Source organism: Lucilia sericata, unplaced genomic scaffold (genome assembly GCF_015586225.1).
Source record: "Lucilia sericata isolate MDLA Ls3-8-SP2 unplaced genomic scaffold, ASM1558622v1 Contig000589F_arrow, whole genome shotgun sequence".
Lineage (NCBI taxonomy): Eukaryota > Metazoa > Arthropoda > Insecta > Diptera > Calliphoridae > Lucilia > Lucilia sericata.
Window position 1 is genome coordinate 125,001 of NW_023994596.1, and position 14,420 is coordinate 139,420.

The following is a 14,420-nucleotide window of genomic DNA, read 5'->3' on the forward strand; positions in this document are numbered from 1 at the left end:
CTAGAACTGAACTAGAACTGAACTAGAACTGAACTAGAACTGAACTAGAACTGAACTAGAACTGAACTAGAACTGAACAGAACTGAACTAGAACTGAACTAGACTGAACTAGAACTGAACTAGAACTGAACTAGAACTGAACTAGAACTGAACTAGAACTGAACTAGAATACTGAACTAGAACTGAACTAGAACTGAACTAGAACTGAACTAGAACTGAACATAAGAACTGAACTAGAACTGAACTAGAACTGACTAAACTGAACTAGAACTGAACTAGACTGAACTAGAACTGAACTAGAACTGAACTAGACTGAACTAGAACTGACTAGAACTGAACGAGCGACTAACTGAAACTAGACTGAACTAGAACTGACTAGAACTGACTAGAACTAGAACTGAACTCTAAGAACTGAACTAGAAACTGAAACTAGAACAGAAACTAGAACTGAACTAGAACTGAACTAGAATGAACTAGAACTTGAACTAGAACTGAACTAGGAACTGAAACTAGAACTGAACTAGAACCTGAACTAGAACTGAACTAGAACGAACTAGAACTGAACTAGAACTGAAACTAGAACTGAAACTAGAACTGAACTAGAACTGAACTAGAAACTGAACTAGAACTGAACTAGAACTGAACTAGAACGAACAAAATGAACTAGAACTGAACTAAGAACCTGAACCTAGAACTGAATCTAGAACTGAACTAAGAACTGAACTATAACTGAAACTAGAACTGAACTAGAACTGAACTAGAACTGAACTTAGAACTGAACTAGACTGAATAGAACTGAACTAGAACTGAAACTAGAACTGAACTAGAAACTGAAACTAGAACTGAAAACTAGAACTGAACTAGAACTGAACTAGAACTGAACTAGAACTGAACTAGAAATGGAAACTAAGAACTGAACTAGAACTAGAACTAGAACTGAACTAGAACTGAACTATGAAACTGAACAGTACTGAAACTAGAAATGAACTAGAAACTGGAACTAGAACTGAACTAGTACTGAACTAGAACTGAACTAGAACTGAACTAGAACTGAACTAGAACTGAACTAGAACTGAACTAGAACTGAACTAGAACTGAACTAGAACTGAACTAGAACTGAACTAGAACTGAACTAGAACTGAATTAGAACTGAACTAGAACTGAACTAGAACTGAACTAGAACTGAACTAGAACTGAACTAGAACTGAACTAGAACTGAACTAGAACTGAACTAGAACTGAACTAGAACTGAACTAGAACTGAACTAGAACTGAACTAGAACCGAACTAGAACTGAACTAGAACTGAAATTGGCGACTTTTCAATATAATGTTCGGACTCTTATAACATTGAATTTAACCTAAAATATTTTAGTTTTTCTTTGGCTTCGGTAGTGTTAATTTAACTTATATACACAAAGGAAATTAATAAAAAAAAACTAGTTTATAGATTTATAAAGTAACTTTTATAGTCACAAGTCTACAGTGGCTTTACCTACCATTAAAAATAACTTAATGAATGAGGAAAGAAAAAAACAACTTTTATATAAACTACTGCTGTTTTTACTTGTAATTACCAAGAATAAACATTTTAAAGCACACATGTCATTCCATAAGGCTCTACAAAAAAAAAAAAATGTCAACAAAATTGTTACAAAAAAAGAGCCTAGAAAAAGTTTAGAAAAACAAACTAAATTGCCATTTAAAATAACTTACTAACAGGCTGAAAATCTAAAAAGAGAAAATATGAAAAAAAAATTTTAACCTAAAAACTTCATGTCCTTTCGCACGTTTTGTTTGGAAGGAGCATCATAATGAAGATGTAAATATTAAGGTGACTTAAAAAAAGTTATCCATTATAAGATTTTGGTATTTTAAACATATAATTGGTTTTTTGGATTTCGGAGCTGAATCAAAGGATCAAAAAATTCCCTTCCAGTTTGTGAGTAAACACACATGTGCGCAGAAAAATAAGAGTCTATTTTTTAAAATTTTTACGAATTTTATTTTGTTTTTGAAATTTATAATTTTTCAGGAATATTTTCCAACTGTTGTATTTCTCGTTATTACAGCAGCTATTTGTGTATCCACGTGTGTATGTATCCAGATTATACCTAACACTTTATACTTCATCTAATAGCCAAGTTGGTATATATCAATGTTGCTATATAACACTTGTAATAAACTGCATTAAGTGTAGTATACTTTCTGGCTGTTATTAATACAATTTACTTCCTTTCTCCTTTTCATTGTTTGCCGTTAAGTGTTTTAAGGAAAATGAGTCCTCTTGTTTTGACACTTATTTAACCATGTATTTACCACATACTTACAAAATACATATTTTACTCCTTCTACTACTAGTTAAGTAATGATACACACGCTACTTTGTTATATTGCAAGAGAAGTGTTATTTTACTTTGTTTTCCCTTTATTGTCAGTCATTATAAGTACACTTTACAGGATTTCAGTTTTAAACTAAAGGTAGACTTATATTTTGTGATGGCGTTTATGAGAGTTATGTACGTTTTAGTGAAATCTAGAACAAAAGTTTACTAAGAAAAAAAAATTAAAAAAAAACATCTTTGTTGTACTGTTGACCTACTGCTGGATTTTCACGGAAGGAAGTCATTTTTGGAAAATTTTAATAAGTTTATAGTTAAGTCAAAAAAGAACGCCGTTTTTGTCCTTAGTTACTTACATGTCAACTTACTATGATGGATAAGTATCCGTCATTTATGCTCACTTAGTTACTAAACTTCCCAGCAAAAACTTATATTGTCATATTAACTTATTTTCACACAATAAGTTATAACATGCTTGCTTATACAGATGTTCTTAAATAAGTAATTACATGCAGAAAGTTAAAAAGTTGTTTTCGTGTCACATGTCTCATTTTTGTTCACGATAAAATTTGAAAATAAAATGGCAAATCTCAAAAGAAATACTTACCTACATGATTATATGAAAGTGATTATATTAGTACTTAAAAGTAATGCAGATGACATGTAGTCACTTTGGAGGGACTTATTTGTGGGGCTAAAGTCAAGTAAGCCCTGATCATAACGAAATTGAGTAGCATTTCTGAGGCTTATATACAACTTAGTTGTTGACATAATTACCAGTTCCAAAGCTCAATTTGAAGGGGTCCGGTTGTATGGTGACTAAGTGAAATAAAGGACCGATATCACCTTTATGTGAAAGGTAATAGGACGGAAATGGCTTAATCCAATCAGACAATGATTCGAAGCCGATTGGTATACTTTAAGGAAGGTATAGGACCAATAATATTGAGCGTTAGAAACAACAGCACAAACCCAATATACTCTCCCTACTAAAGAGGTGTATTAGGTTTAGGTAAGAGAGGCAGCCACTCAATCAAGCATGAGTGGCTCACATGGGTCCACCTAGTTGCGGTACCGTTGTGTTACCCTAGTGGTCGTAGGAGTTCATTTGATTATTACTCTCTTTTTCCAGAATTAAACCATCCGGTTTGATACACAAAGTTTAGGATATTCTTTAGGCACACCCCAGATAGCTCATCCAGACAAGATAAAGCAGCAAGGCCGAAACATTGTTCTCTGCTTTCATTTAGTGATGGGCAATAGCAGAGGAGGTGAGGTATTGTTTCCTCTTCCTTCTCATTATTACAACTTCTACAGTAGCCGTTATATTCGAGACCCATTCTTCTGGCGTAATTGCCAATAGTACAGTGTCCCATTACGACTGATACCAGCATTCGTATCTGTTCCCTGCGAAAGCTTAATAGTAAGCTTGACCTGAGAGCATCATATAGAAGCCAAATTGACCTCGAATTGAGACAGATGGTTTCACTCAACCATCTGATTTGAGCCATTTCATATAGTTCAGTCTGAACCAGTAGCTTACAGTTAGTAAGAGATATACCAGTAAATGCGTCGATTTCATCTTCCCCTCACATCGCACCATTTCTGGTAAGTTCGTCTGCCAGACAGTTTCCCTGACAAAGGAAGTGTATAGATGGTATGGCTCAATAATTGGAAGCATAAGCATTAATAAGATTTTGAAAAATCTTCAGAAAACGATTTTGCATGTCTAACAATACTGCCTAGATCTATGACGTCAACCCAAAGCCCGGCCAACTAGCAGAAACTAAAGTCAAGTATCAAATGCTAAAATCTAGCCAGAATATCACAAAAACCCTGCAATGAACGCAACTGATTCGCTTAAAGTGAGCATTGGTAGAAAACAACCAAATTACACAAAAACGTAATATTCCATCGTGACGACGCTCGGCCACAATACATGTTAAAAACTATTTTGAAAGAAGTGGTTGGAAAGTTTTGTCTCATCTGGACTATAAGACGTGAGACCTTGACAAGTCCGACTACTATTTGTTTAGAATTTTCTCTACTCCCTCTCTTTCTCTAGGGCACTCTTCACTTCATAGCAGGATATTATAAAATGGCTGGACTCGTTCTTGCCTCAAAAGATGAGCAGTTATTTTCGCGCTGAATCTATATATTGCCAGAAAGATATTGCCAGAAAATAATCAAAATATTTCAATTAAATATTGATTTTACAAAAGCTACACAGAAAAAATTAATTTTAAAAAATTTTCAATTAAACGATTAATCAAAAATTTTAAAAGGCTTCAATTCATTTTGTATTTGATTCATAAAAATGTATAATCAAATACGTATTTAACAACAACAAAAATAGAAAAATATAAAAATTTTGTGTACGAAATCAATTATAAGTAGTAATTGAATATACAATTTTTGTTATAGGTTGAACTTCAAAAAATAAAATAATTGAAAACGAGGTTTTGGTAATTGAAATCGTTTTTCAGTTTTTTCTGTGTAAGTTGTCATATGTAGTCTATTAATTCGTATCAATTTTCCAATAATAATAATTAAAAAATTATTTAAGCAATTTCCACTTATAAAGCTAAAAGAGTAAATTTTATTTTTAAAAAGTTTAAATAATAAATAATACAAAAGGCTATAAATTGCTTGAGTACATATACACAAACACTTACTATTATATATACCCAGCAGTTCTGAGGAGACAGTTCTAAAGCAAATCTTTTGCTTAGCATTTAAGGTATAGTATGGGTTATTGTCGCATTATTGTTGTCTTGTGCAGGCTTTTAGTTCGTACTAGTTCGTCAATGAAACAGAAGTTCCCTACTTTATTTTTACACTACTCATACTTATGTATATGCGTATACGTAATATTTAACTTTGCACTGTATTAAATATTAAGTATACGCAGAACTGTACAAGTACTATTTAGACATTTACATCTTCCATTCCTGGTACCTTTAGTTAGTACTAGTTCGTCAATGAAACAGAAGTTCCCTACTTTGTTTTTACACTACTCATATGTATATGCGTATACGTAATATTTAACTTTGTACTGCATTAAATATTAAGTATACGCAGAACTGTACAAGTACTTTTTAGACATTTACATTTTCCATTCCTGGTACCTTTAGTTCGTACTAGTTCGTCAATGAAACAGAAGTTCCCTACTTTGTTTTTACACTACTCATACATATGTATATGCGTATACGTAATATTTAACTTTGTACTGTATTAAATATCAAGTATACGCAGAACTGTACAAGTATTTATAAACATTTACATATTCCATTCCTGGTAAACAAATGGAACACTTTAAAAACTGCTGGGTTCTACAAAAATGTTTGTTTGTATACATATGTATTTCCGCTTGATCGTACCGCTGTAATAGTGACACCAATTGTGTTTGCTTTTGTTGTGTCAACTTGTTTTCAACATACATCTCCTTTTACTGTTGGTATGACAAGAATTAATGTGGCATGATGTTAAAGGGTAAAGCAAAAGAATAAAAAAATGATAAAAAAGGGTTTTTCTTTGACGGAGATGGTTTTTGTATTAAAGTTGAAAAAAAATTTTAACTAACAAATTTGTTTTACAAAACATGCTAAAAAGATTAATATTACAATGTTTAAATATTGAATTTAAAATTTTTTAAATGAAAGTTAAATTTTCTAAATTTTTGTTACCTAAACTAGTAATTTTTTTGTTATTTAATTGTTTGCTAAACGTAACAAAACATTTTTAGTTTTGCGATTTTTGTTCTCTTAATGGAGTTATAAACCGCAATAACTAAATTTCTAAATTACAAAACATTAACCACTAATGCACTTGGTTGAGGTTTATTTTAAATTTTATAGACTCCATTGGGGAGGCATGTGTTAAAAACATATGTATTGTTGTGTTGAGCCATTGTAAATGTTTTTTTTTTTTTGGTGGCAGCATTTAATAAAATTTAATGATAGCATTGCTTTAGGATTTCCAAAAGAAAACTGTGGTTAAAAAAAGAGGTGTTATTTCTGCAATTCATCAACTATATTCCAAAAACTGCAACAATCACATATATAATGTTTGTCGCACTCATCTGATTATTTTCAAGTTAAACGTAAAGGTACACATTTTAATCTACTTATTGTCGAAAATTGCTTAAAATTACCTCTATCTGCTAAACCCTTTATATGCGTGCTAAATGTATACAACATTAAACTGATGATTTACATTGATAACTTTAGAAGAAAAGAAAAAAACCAAAGTACTCGTAATAACAATTAATAAAAGCACATTATTTTGGTTGCTTTTCAACTAAGGTATTTAGTAGTTTAAACATTATTCGATTACCGATTAATTTCATACAAACATTCGTTCATTTAATAGATTTTTCATAAAAAATCAAAGAATTTTAATGAAATTTGAGGAAATCATATAAAAAAGCTTTCTTATACAGAAAGCTCTGAAGCTGTGCAAAACAGATCTGACGATAAGTGAAAGCTTAAGCGTACAACAACAGCAAACAACTTTTGTCTAACTCAAACCCTATCACAGTCTTGTAATTCAATCTGCAAAAGCTCTAAAGCTATATAATGTTAAATTTTTCATATACGGAAAGCTGTTTAAGAAAGCTTAAAGCAAATATTAAAGCTTGTGAGCATAAAAGCATTTTTTATGCGTTAAGTTTAATCACAAACTTGCAACTCAAGTTTTCTTATACGAAAAGCTTTATCTCTACTTATAATGAAAGCTCTATAGCAAGATTTCTCCTTAAACTTAATACAGAAAGCTGTAAACCAAAAGCAGAAAAACATTCTTATGCGTAAAGTTTTATCACAAACTTTTAACTCAAGTTTTCTTTTACGAAAAGCTCTAACCTTAGCTAACAATTCAAGGTTTCTTATATTGAAAGCTCTATCGCACAATATTAACTTAAACTTCCTTATATAGAAAGTTTTAAGCCAGCAGCTTTGTTTTTAATACACGGAAAGCTCTCTCACATTATAGGCACTAAACAATTTTGAATAGAAAAAGCTTTCTACTATAGGAAGAAAATAGTACCTTAAACTGTATTCATGATCACTGTCTTGTAATTCAAGTTTACTTATCGCTAGCTGAAACTTGTTTTGTCTTTGTCATAGAAAAAATCTGTCGCCGGACAGGAACAAATAATTTTCTTTATATGGAAAGCTTTTTTGCAAGCTTGCATCTTGAATTATTATGCAGAAAGCTTCATAGCTAGTCAGAAACTAAAGAATTATTTTAAAAGATGACAGCTCGTATACAGAAAGCTCTCATTCATAAAGCTAGATGACAGCTCGTATACAGAAAGCTCTCATTCATAAAGCTCAAGCTTATAAGTTAATCTCTCTCACACGTTAATCATTCTGCTGCATATCAATCCAAACTTTCCAAAACAAAAAGCTCTGTCGCTGGATGACAACTTATACTGTGTATATGAAAAACTCTAAAGCTTCCTATTAATTCAAGCTTTACAGTAGTATATGAAAAATATTTTTAACCAGTTTTCTTATAGAGAAAGCTATTTTAAAGGCTTTGAAAAATGTATTCAAAGAATTTGAAATTCTTATTATGGTTTGTAGAACAAAAGTTTATTGAAACCGAATTAAAACAAAAATTCCGAATAATTAAATAACACATTTAAACACCTCTAATTTCTCTATATTATATAACAAAAACACAATAAAAATTAAATTATCTCACTAAAATGTTTTCTTCTGTTTTGTTTTTTTTTTTCTCTTTTACACAGATGGTTACCAAAATCCGCCATGAGGCCTGTTGGCCCTGATGCCTCACATACCGATTGTATATTGGTTGTCGGTGTCTCCCGTCCCAAATTAGCTGTAGTCTTTCTAACCGTCATGTTGATTTCATTATTTTTAACATTTCACGTCTTGTATGACAGTGCAGTCTATAATATACAAGCGGCACAGGCTGTACACGAGCATCATCATAATCATCATCGTTTAGCCTTAATGAGTTCAAACAGTATTGCCAATGGTGGTAGTGGTGGTGGTGGCGGAAGCAGTAGTAGTAGTGGTGGTGGTGGTGGTGGTATTAGTATGAAAAATATCAATAACAATCGCGCCAATCATTTGCCTGAGGATTATAGTGGTATTGTTGGAGGAGGCGGTATGCCAGGCAGTAGTACGAATAATAAGCATATGTCTGATATCTCATCATCCAATCAACAGATTAGTCATCCCATGGTGTTTCCATCAAATCGAGTACATTTTCCAAAAACAAGTCGTCGTTTACCGCAGGTAAGCTTTAATTGATGTATTTACATTTATTATTAGACACACAGAAAAATACTTGTAAGAGGACAAGTGAACAACCCCCTTGGCTGTCTAATGTGTATTTCAATCATGGTTGTGTTAAGAGGCATTTAGTGCCAGAAATGAAGGAAAGGAATTATTGTAGACACATACATACTTATGTCAAGAAGAAAAGCATAGTTGGATGGAAAAATTAGCTATAATTCACATTAGTTTTTTAAAATTTTAAAGTAAGAAACCAAGTAAGCAGCAGCACAAGAATTTAACACATATAGTTCGATCTCAACTTACCTATTAAATATTGATTATACTAAAACCTCTCTAACCTTTAACTTAAGCTTTCTTCCTATATGAAAATACATATGTATCTCTAAAATCTTAAACGTTATTATAACGAAAGATCTATTGCTAACAAGCAGTTTAAGCTCTCCCACATGAAAATATATATGTACTTGTTAATATTTTAAACATTTTTATATAAAATGACGTTTTGCTTTTTAGATATTTCTTGACGGAAATCCCTACTACTAAAAAGCAGTTCTAGGTTTCCTATTTAAAGATCTTAAATCTTAAAATTTTCCTACGAAAATTTTTTAAGTAAAAGTTCACTAAGCTTACCCTTGCGTAAAACATTATCGCCACTAACTTGAACTTTCTTTATTTCCCTAGAAAGATCAATTGCTGTAACACACCTCAATATTAATAGTAGTTAATAGTATATGTGATCAGTCAGGAATAAAACATTGGATGCTATGTCTAGCCTATAGTCTATTAAATAGTACGGCCTATAGTCCAGTCAATAGTCTAGTCTATAGTCTAGTCTAGTAGTCTAGTCTATAGTCTAGTCTATAGTCTAGTCTATAGTCTAGTCTATAGTCTAGTCTATAGTCTAGTCTATAGTCTAGTCTATAGTCTAGTCTATAGTCTAGTCTATAGTCTAGTCTATAGTCTAGTCTATAGTCTAGTCTATAGTCAAGTCTATAGTCTAGTCTATAGTCTAGTCTATAGTCTAGTCTATAGTCAAGTCTATAGTCTAGTCTATAGTCTAGTCTATAGTCTAGTCTATAGTCTAGTCTATAGTCTAGTCTATAGTCTAGTCTATAGTCAAGTCTATAGTCTAGTCTATAGTCTAGTCTATAGTCAAGTCTATAGTCTAGTCTATAGTCAAGTCTATAGTCTAGTCTATAGTCTAGTCTATAGTCAAGTCTATAGTCAAGTCTATAGTCTAGTCTATAGTCAAGTCTATAGTCTAGTCTATAGTCTAGTCTATAGTCTAGTCTATAGTCTAGTCTATAGTCTAGTCTATAGTCTAGTCTATAGTCTAGTCTATAGTCTAGTCTATAGTCTAGTCTATAGTCTAGTCTATAGTCTAGTCTATAGTCTAGTCTATAGTCTAGTCTATAGTCTAGTCTATAGCCTAGTCTATAGTCTTGTCTATAGTCTAGTCTATAGCCTAGTCTATAGTCTAGTCTAGTCTATAGTCTAGTCTATAGTCTAGTCTATAGTCTAGTCTATAGTCTAGTCTATAGTCTAGTCTATAGTCTAGTCTATAGTCTAGTCTATAGTCTAGTCTATAGTCTAGTCTATAGCCTAGTCTATAGTCTAGTCTATAGTCTAGTCTATAGTCTAGTCTATAGTCTAGTCTATAGTCTAGTCTATAGTCTAGTCTATAGTCTAGTCTATAGTCTAGTCTATAGTCTAGTCTATAGTCTAGTCTATAGTCTAGTCTATAGTCTAGTCTATAGTCTAGTCTATACTCTAGTCTATAGTCTAGTCTATAGTCTAGTCTATAGTTTAGTTTATAGTCTAGTCTATAGTCTAGTCTATAGTCTAGTCTATAGTCTAGTCTATAGTCTAGTCCATAGTCTAGTCTATAGTCTAGTCTATATCTAGTCTATAGTCTAGTCTATAGTCTAGACTAGTCTAGTCTATAGTCTATAGTCTCTATAGTCTAGTCTATAGTCTAGTCTATAGTCATAGTCTAGTATAGTCTATAGTCTAGTCTATAGTCTAGTCTATATGTCTAGTCTATAGTCTATTCTAGTCTATACTCTAGTCTATAGTCTAGTCTATAGTCTAGTCTATAGTCTAGTCTATAGTCTAGTCTATAGTCTAGTCTATAGTCTAGTCTATCTATATATAGTCTATAGTCTATAGTCTAGTCTATAGTCTAGTCTATAGTAGTCTATAGTTTAGTCTGTAGTCTAGTCTATAGTCTAGTCTATAGTCTAGTCTATAGTCTAGTCTATAGTCTAGTCTATGTCTAGTCTATAGTCTAGTCTATAGTCTAGTCTATAGTCTAGTCTATAGTTTAGTCTATAGTCTAGTCTATAGTCTAGTCTATAGTCTAGTCTATAGTCTAGTCTATATTCTAGTCTATAGTCTAGTCTATAGTCTAGTCTATAGTCTAGTCTATAGTCTAGTCTATAGTCTAGTCTATAGTCTAGTCTATAGTCTAGTCTATAGTCTAGTCTAGTATAGTCTAGTCTATAGTCTAGTCTATAGTCTAGTCTATAGTCTAGTCTATAGTCTAGTCTATAGTCTAGTCTATAGTCTAGTCTATAGTCTAGTCTATAGTCTAGTCTATAGTCTAGTCTATAGTCTAGTCTATAGTCTAGTCTATAGTCTAGTCTATAGTCTAGTCTATAGTCTAGTCTATAGTCTAGTCTATAGTCTAGTCTATAGTCTAGTCTATAGTCTAGTCTATAGTCTAGTCTATAGTCTAGTCTATAGTCTAGTCTATAGTCTAGTCTATAGTCTAGTCTATAGTCTAGTCTATAGTCTAGTATAGTCTAGTCTATAGTCTAGTCTATAGTCTAGTCTATAGTCTAGTCTATAGTATAGTCTATAGTCTAATCTATAGTCTAGTATATAGTCAAATCTATAGTCTAAATTGTTGACCTATATTGCCTATTTCCATGTAAAAATATTTGGCCAAAACTCAGTTCTTTACCTAGTGCCGTTTCTACTCTATCCTCTTTGCAATAGAGAGACGGATGGACATGGCTATTAAAAACATGTCGACTTAAAAATCTTATTAGTAGTCAAAATACATCTTACACCTACAAAAAGCAATTTTAGACCAATCTTTGCTCTTGTTACAGAATTTGTTAAATACTTAACAATTAACATTTGAAACATATATTGTCGAAAAATCATTGCCTAATTATAAATGTTAAAAAATAATTAAATTTACTACCAAATATTACGCAATAAACAAAACCATTTAAAAGAATTATTTTCAAACATTAATGTCAACCTAATGGATAAAGTAAAAAAAAATATATAATGTTTATTGCTTTTGCTCCTGCTTAATGAACTCTCTATGTGTACTAAAGCAATAAAACGGCGAAAAACGTCTGCGACATTTTGCTGCGACAAATCTATAGCAAAACGACAATTGTCTCAATTCATAAACCTAATTGTAGTAATTTGTTTATTTTAATTTCCTAAAGCCATTAGCCAAAGAAACGTTAAGCAAACAGAAAGAAAAAACTGTTTCAAAGTAAAGCCATTCATAAGGGTCAATTAGCATTAAAATAAGCCAAACACAACACTGTTTCAAAATCATAATTTTTAGCACTAATAAAGATATTTCTCACCAACTTTACTCTGCACAAGAAAAAAAATAAAACATTTCCATTTCATGTTTTCGACCAATTTAAAACGGCTAACCGACCAACCAACCAACCATCATGCATCCATCCAAACCAACTTTTTGCCAAAATTATAACAAAAAAAATTCTTTTACTCAAATAACTTTTATTTATTTATTATTTTATTCTCTTTCTCTCTATCTCTCCTTCCACTACTTGTTTGACCGTCGTTCGTTGTTAACCATCAGGCTCTTATAATTGGCATACGAAAATGTGGTACACGTGCCCTTTTGGAAATGTTGTATCTGCATCCTCGCATACAGAAGGCTGGTGGTGAAGTACATTTTTTTGATCGCGATGAAAACTATATGAAAGGACTGGAATGGTATCGCAAAAAAAATGCCACATTCATTTCGTGGACAAATAACAATAGAAAAAAGTCCCAGTTATTTTGTGTCGCCTGAGGTAAGTAATTGCATTTAAATTATATTTTGTGTTTTTTGTTCTCTATTATATTTATTTCGCCATTTTGTATCTTTTGCACTTTTTGTGTGTGTAAATTAATATGAAATTTTAATATAAATAGATAAATTTTTTAGTTGCAAAAAGGGAAGCTAAAGTTAAAAATTAAGGTGATGTGATTTTTAAGACTGATATCAAGTAATAGTTCTATATTCGGTACTTCAGAAAAATTAAAAAAAAAAAATTTTATTATTAGGAATTTTATTTGATATTTTTCCCCCATCCCTGCACAATTTCCGAGACAAAATATGTCATCCCTGATTTTGTCAATAAGAATACAACTATATACAGCTTCATGCATTATGTGTTGTATGTGCAATACGAAGCTGCATGTAGTTGTGGTTTTCTTGCATCTGCATGCAAATAATATATTTTTTACGAAACACTTTTGCTCATATCTCTATTATTTGTTAAATTCTAAATAAAAAACTTCCCGAAACATGACTGACAGATTCATTTAAGATTTGGATCCCGAACATATCTGAGGTCTTCAGAAAATTGATTTTAAGAAACATACAAACAAACAAATGTACATACAGACGAAGTTTGAGGTTAGATTTTTTTAATTTTGTTAAACAAAATTGTTTATTCGAAAAGCAGTAACAATTCTAAATGATTTCAGATATATGGACACCACTGTTGCCAATTTAGCTATTTTCTCGTCAAATCTAGCGATTTTTAATCCCATTTTGCGGGGAAAAATATGATTTAGCTATTAGCGGGAAATCTAGCGATTTTTCTTTAGATTTTAAGGCATTTTTTATTCATTTATATTTTGATAATATCGCTTAAAAGTTGCTAGGAATGACGATTTACATATATGTATGTATATAAAAATATGCATTCAATGTAAATTATTTGAGTTTTAGCTGTGTGTATTATACTTATTTTGAATGTTCTGAAGAACATAATTAGGAGCAAATATTTGTGCGTAAAGGTAAAGTTATACGAAAAACTTTAAAAGGGGTATATTTTGTTGTACTCAATTAAAAAACGAATATTTAATTATTCTAGTCTTTTAGTAAATGAGTGATATGATAATAAAATTTACCATAATTCTAAAAATTAGTGAACATTGGAAATAAGTGACGAAAGGATCGTTCCATAAACTCCTAAAAATTTACAACATTTCTAAGGCGTATAGGGCCGCATATCGATATTGCAGATAAACTTCCCACAAAAGGAGTTTATAATAATCTTGGGTGCCCCGGTAGGCTAGTTGGTAGTGTGCTAGCCTGTCAGTCTGAGGGTTGTGGGTTCGATTCCCAGCAGAGATCCTGGTCTGCTACACTACAACGGTCGTATGGTTATCGTCACCCTGCTCGGTAAATTAGGTTAGAATATAATTTGTAATTGTATTGTAATGGAAAAATAAATAATACTCTTATGCCGAAAATAAAGGATCGATCCATAAAGGCCAGCATTTCGAAATTCAATTTATCTTTACAACATTTCTAAAGCAATCTGTATAGGGTCGCATATCGAAATTAACCTCAACTTGACATTTTTCCTAACCCAAAGTGAAAATATTTAACATAAAAAAAGATTCTCTTATATATATGTGTTTGTTATAAGATGTGTTTGTATCACTATCCCATTCCTACGTATGTATATAGATTTTAGCGATAAATCGCTGACTTTTTAGAATAATATAAAAAATCTGAAAAGTTTAGCTAGT

At 31.5% G+C, this 14,420-nt stretch overlaps 1 protein-coding gene across 1 annotated transcript in view; it reads left to right on the forward strand.

Moving 5' to 3' along the window:
* The window catches only part of LOC119606479, a 48,763-nt gene that overhangs the window by 10,509 nt on the left and 23,834 nt on the right, over positions 1 to 14,420 (forward strand). The window contains 3 exon segments of the mRNA XM_037960009.1: positions 8,096 to 8,609; positions 12,469 to 12,612; positions 12,614 to 12,685. Of these exon segments, the coding sequence (XP_037815937.1) occupies positions 8,096 to 8,609; positions 12,469 to 12,612; positions 12,614 to 12,685 (730 nt within the window).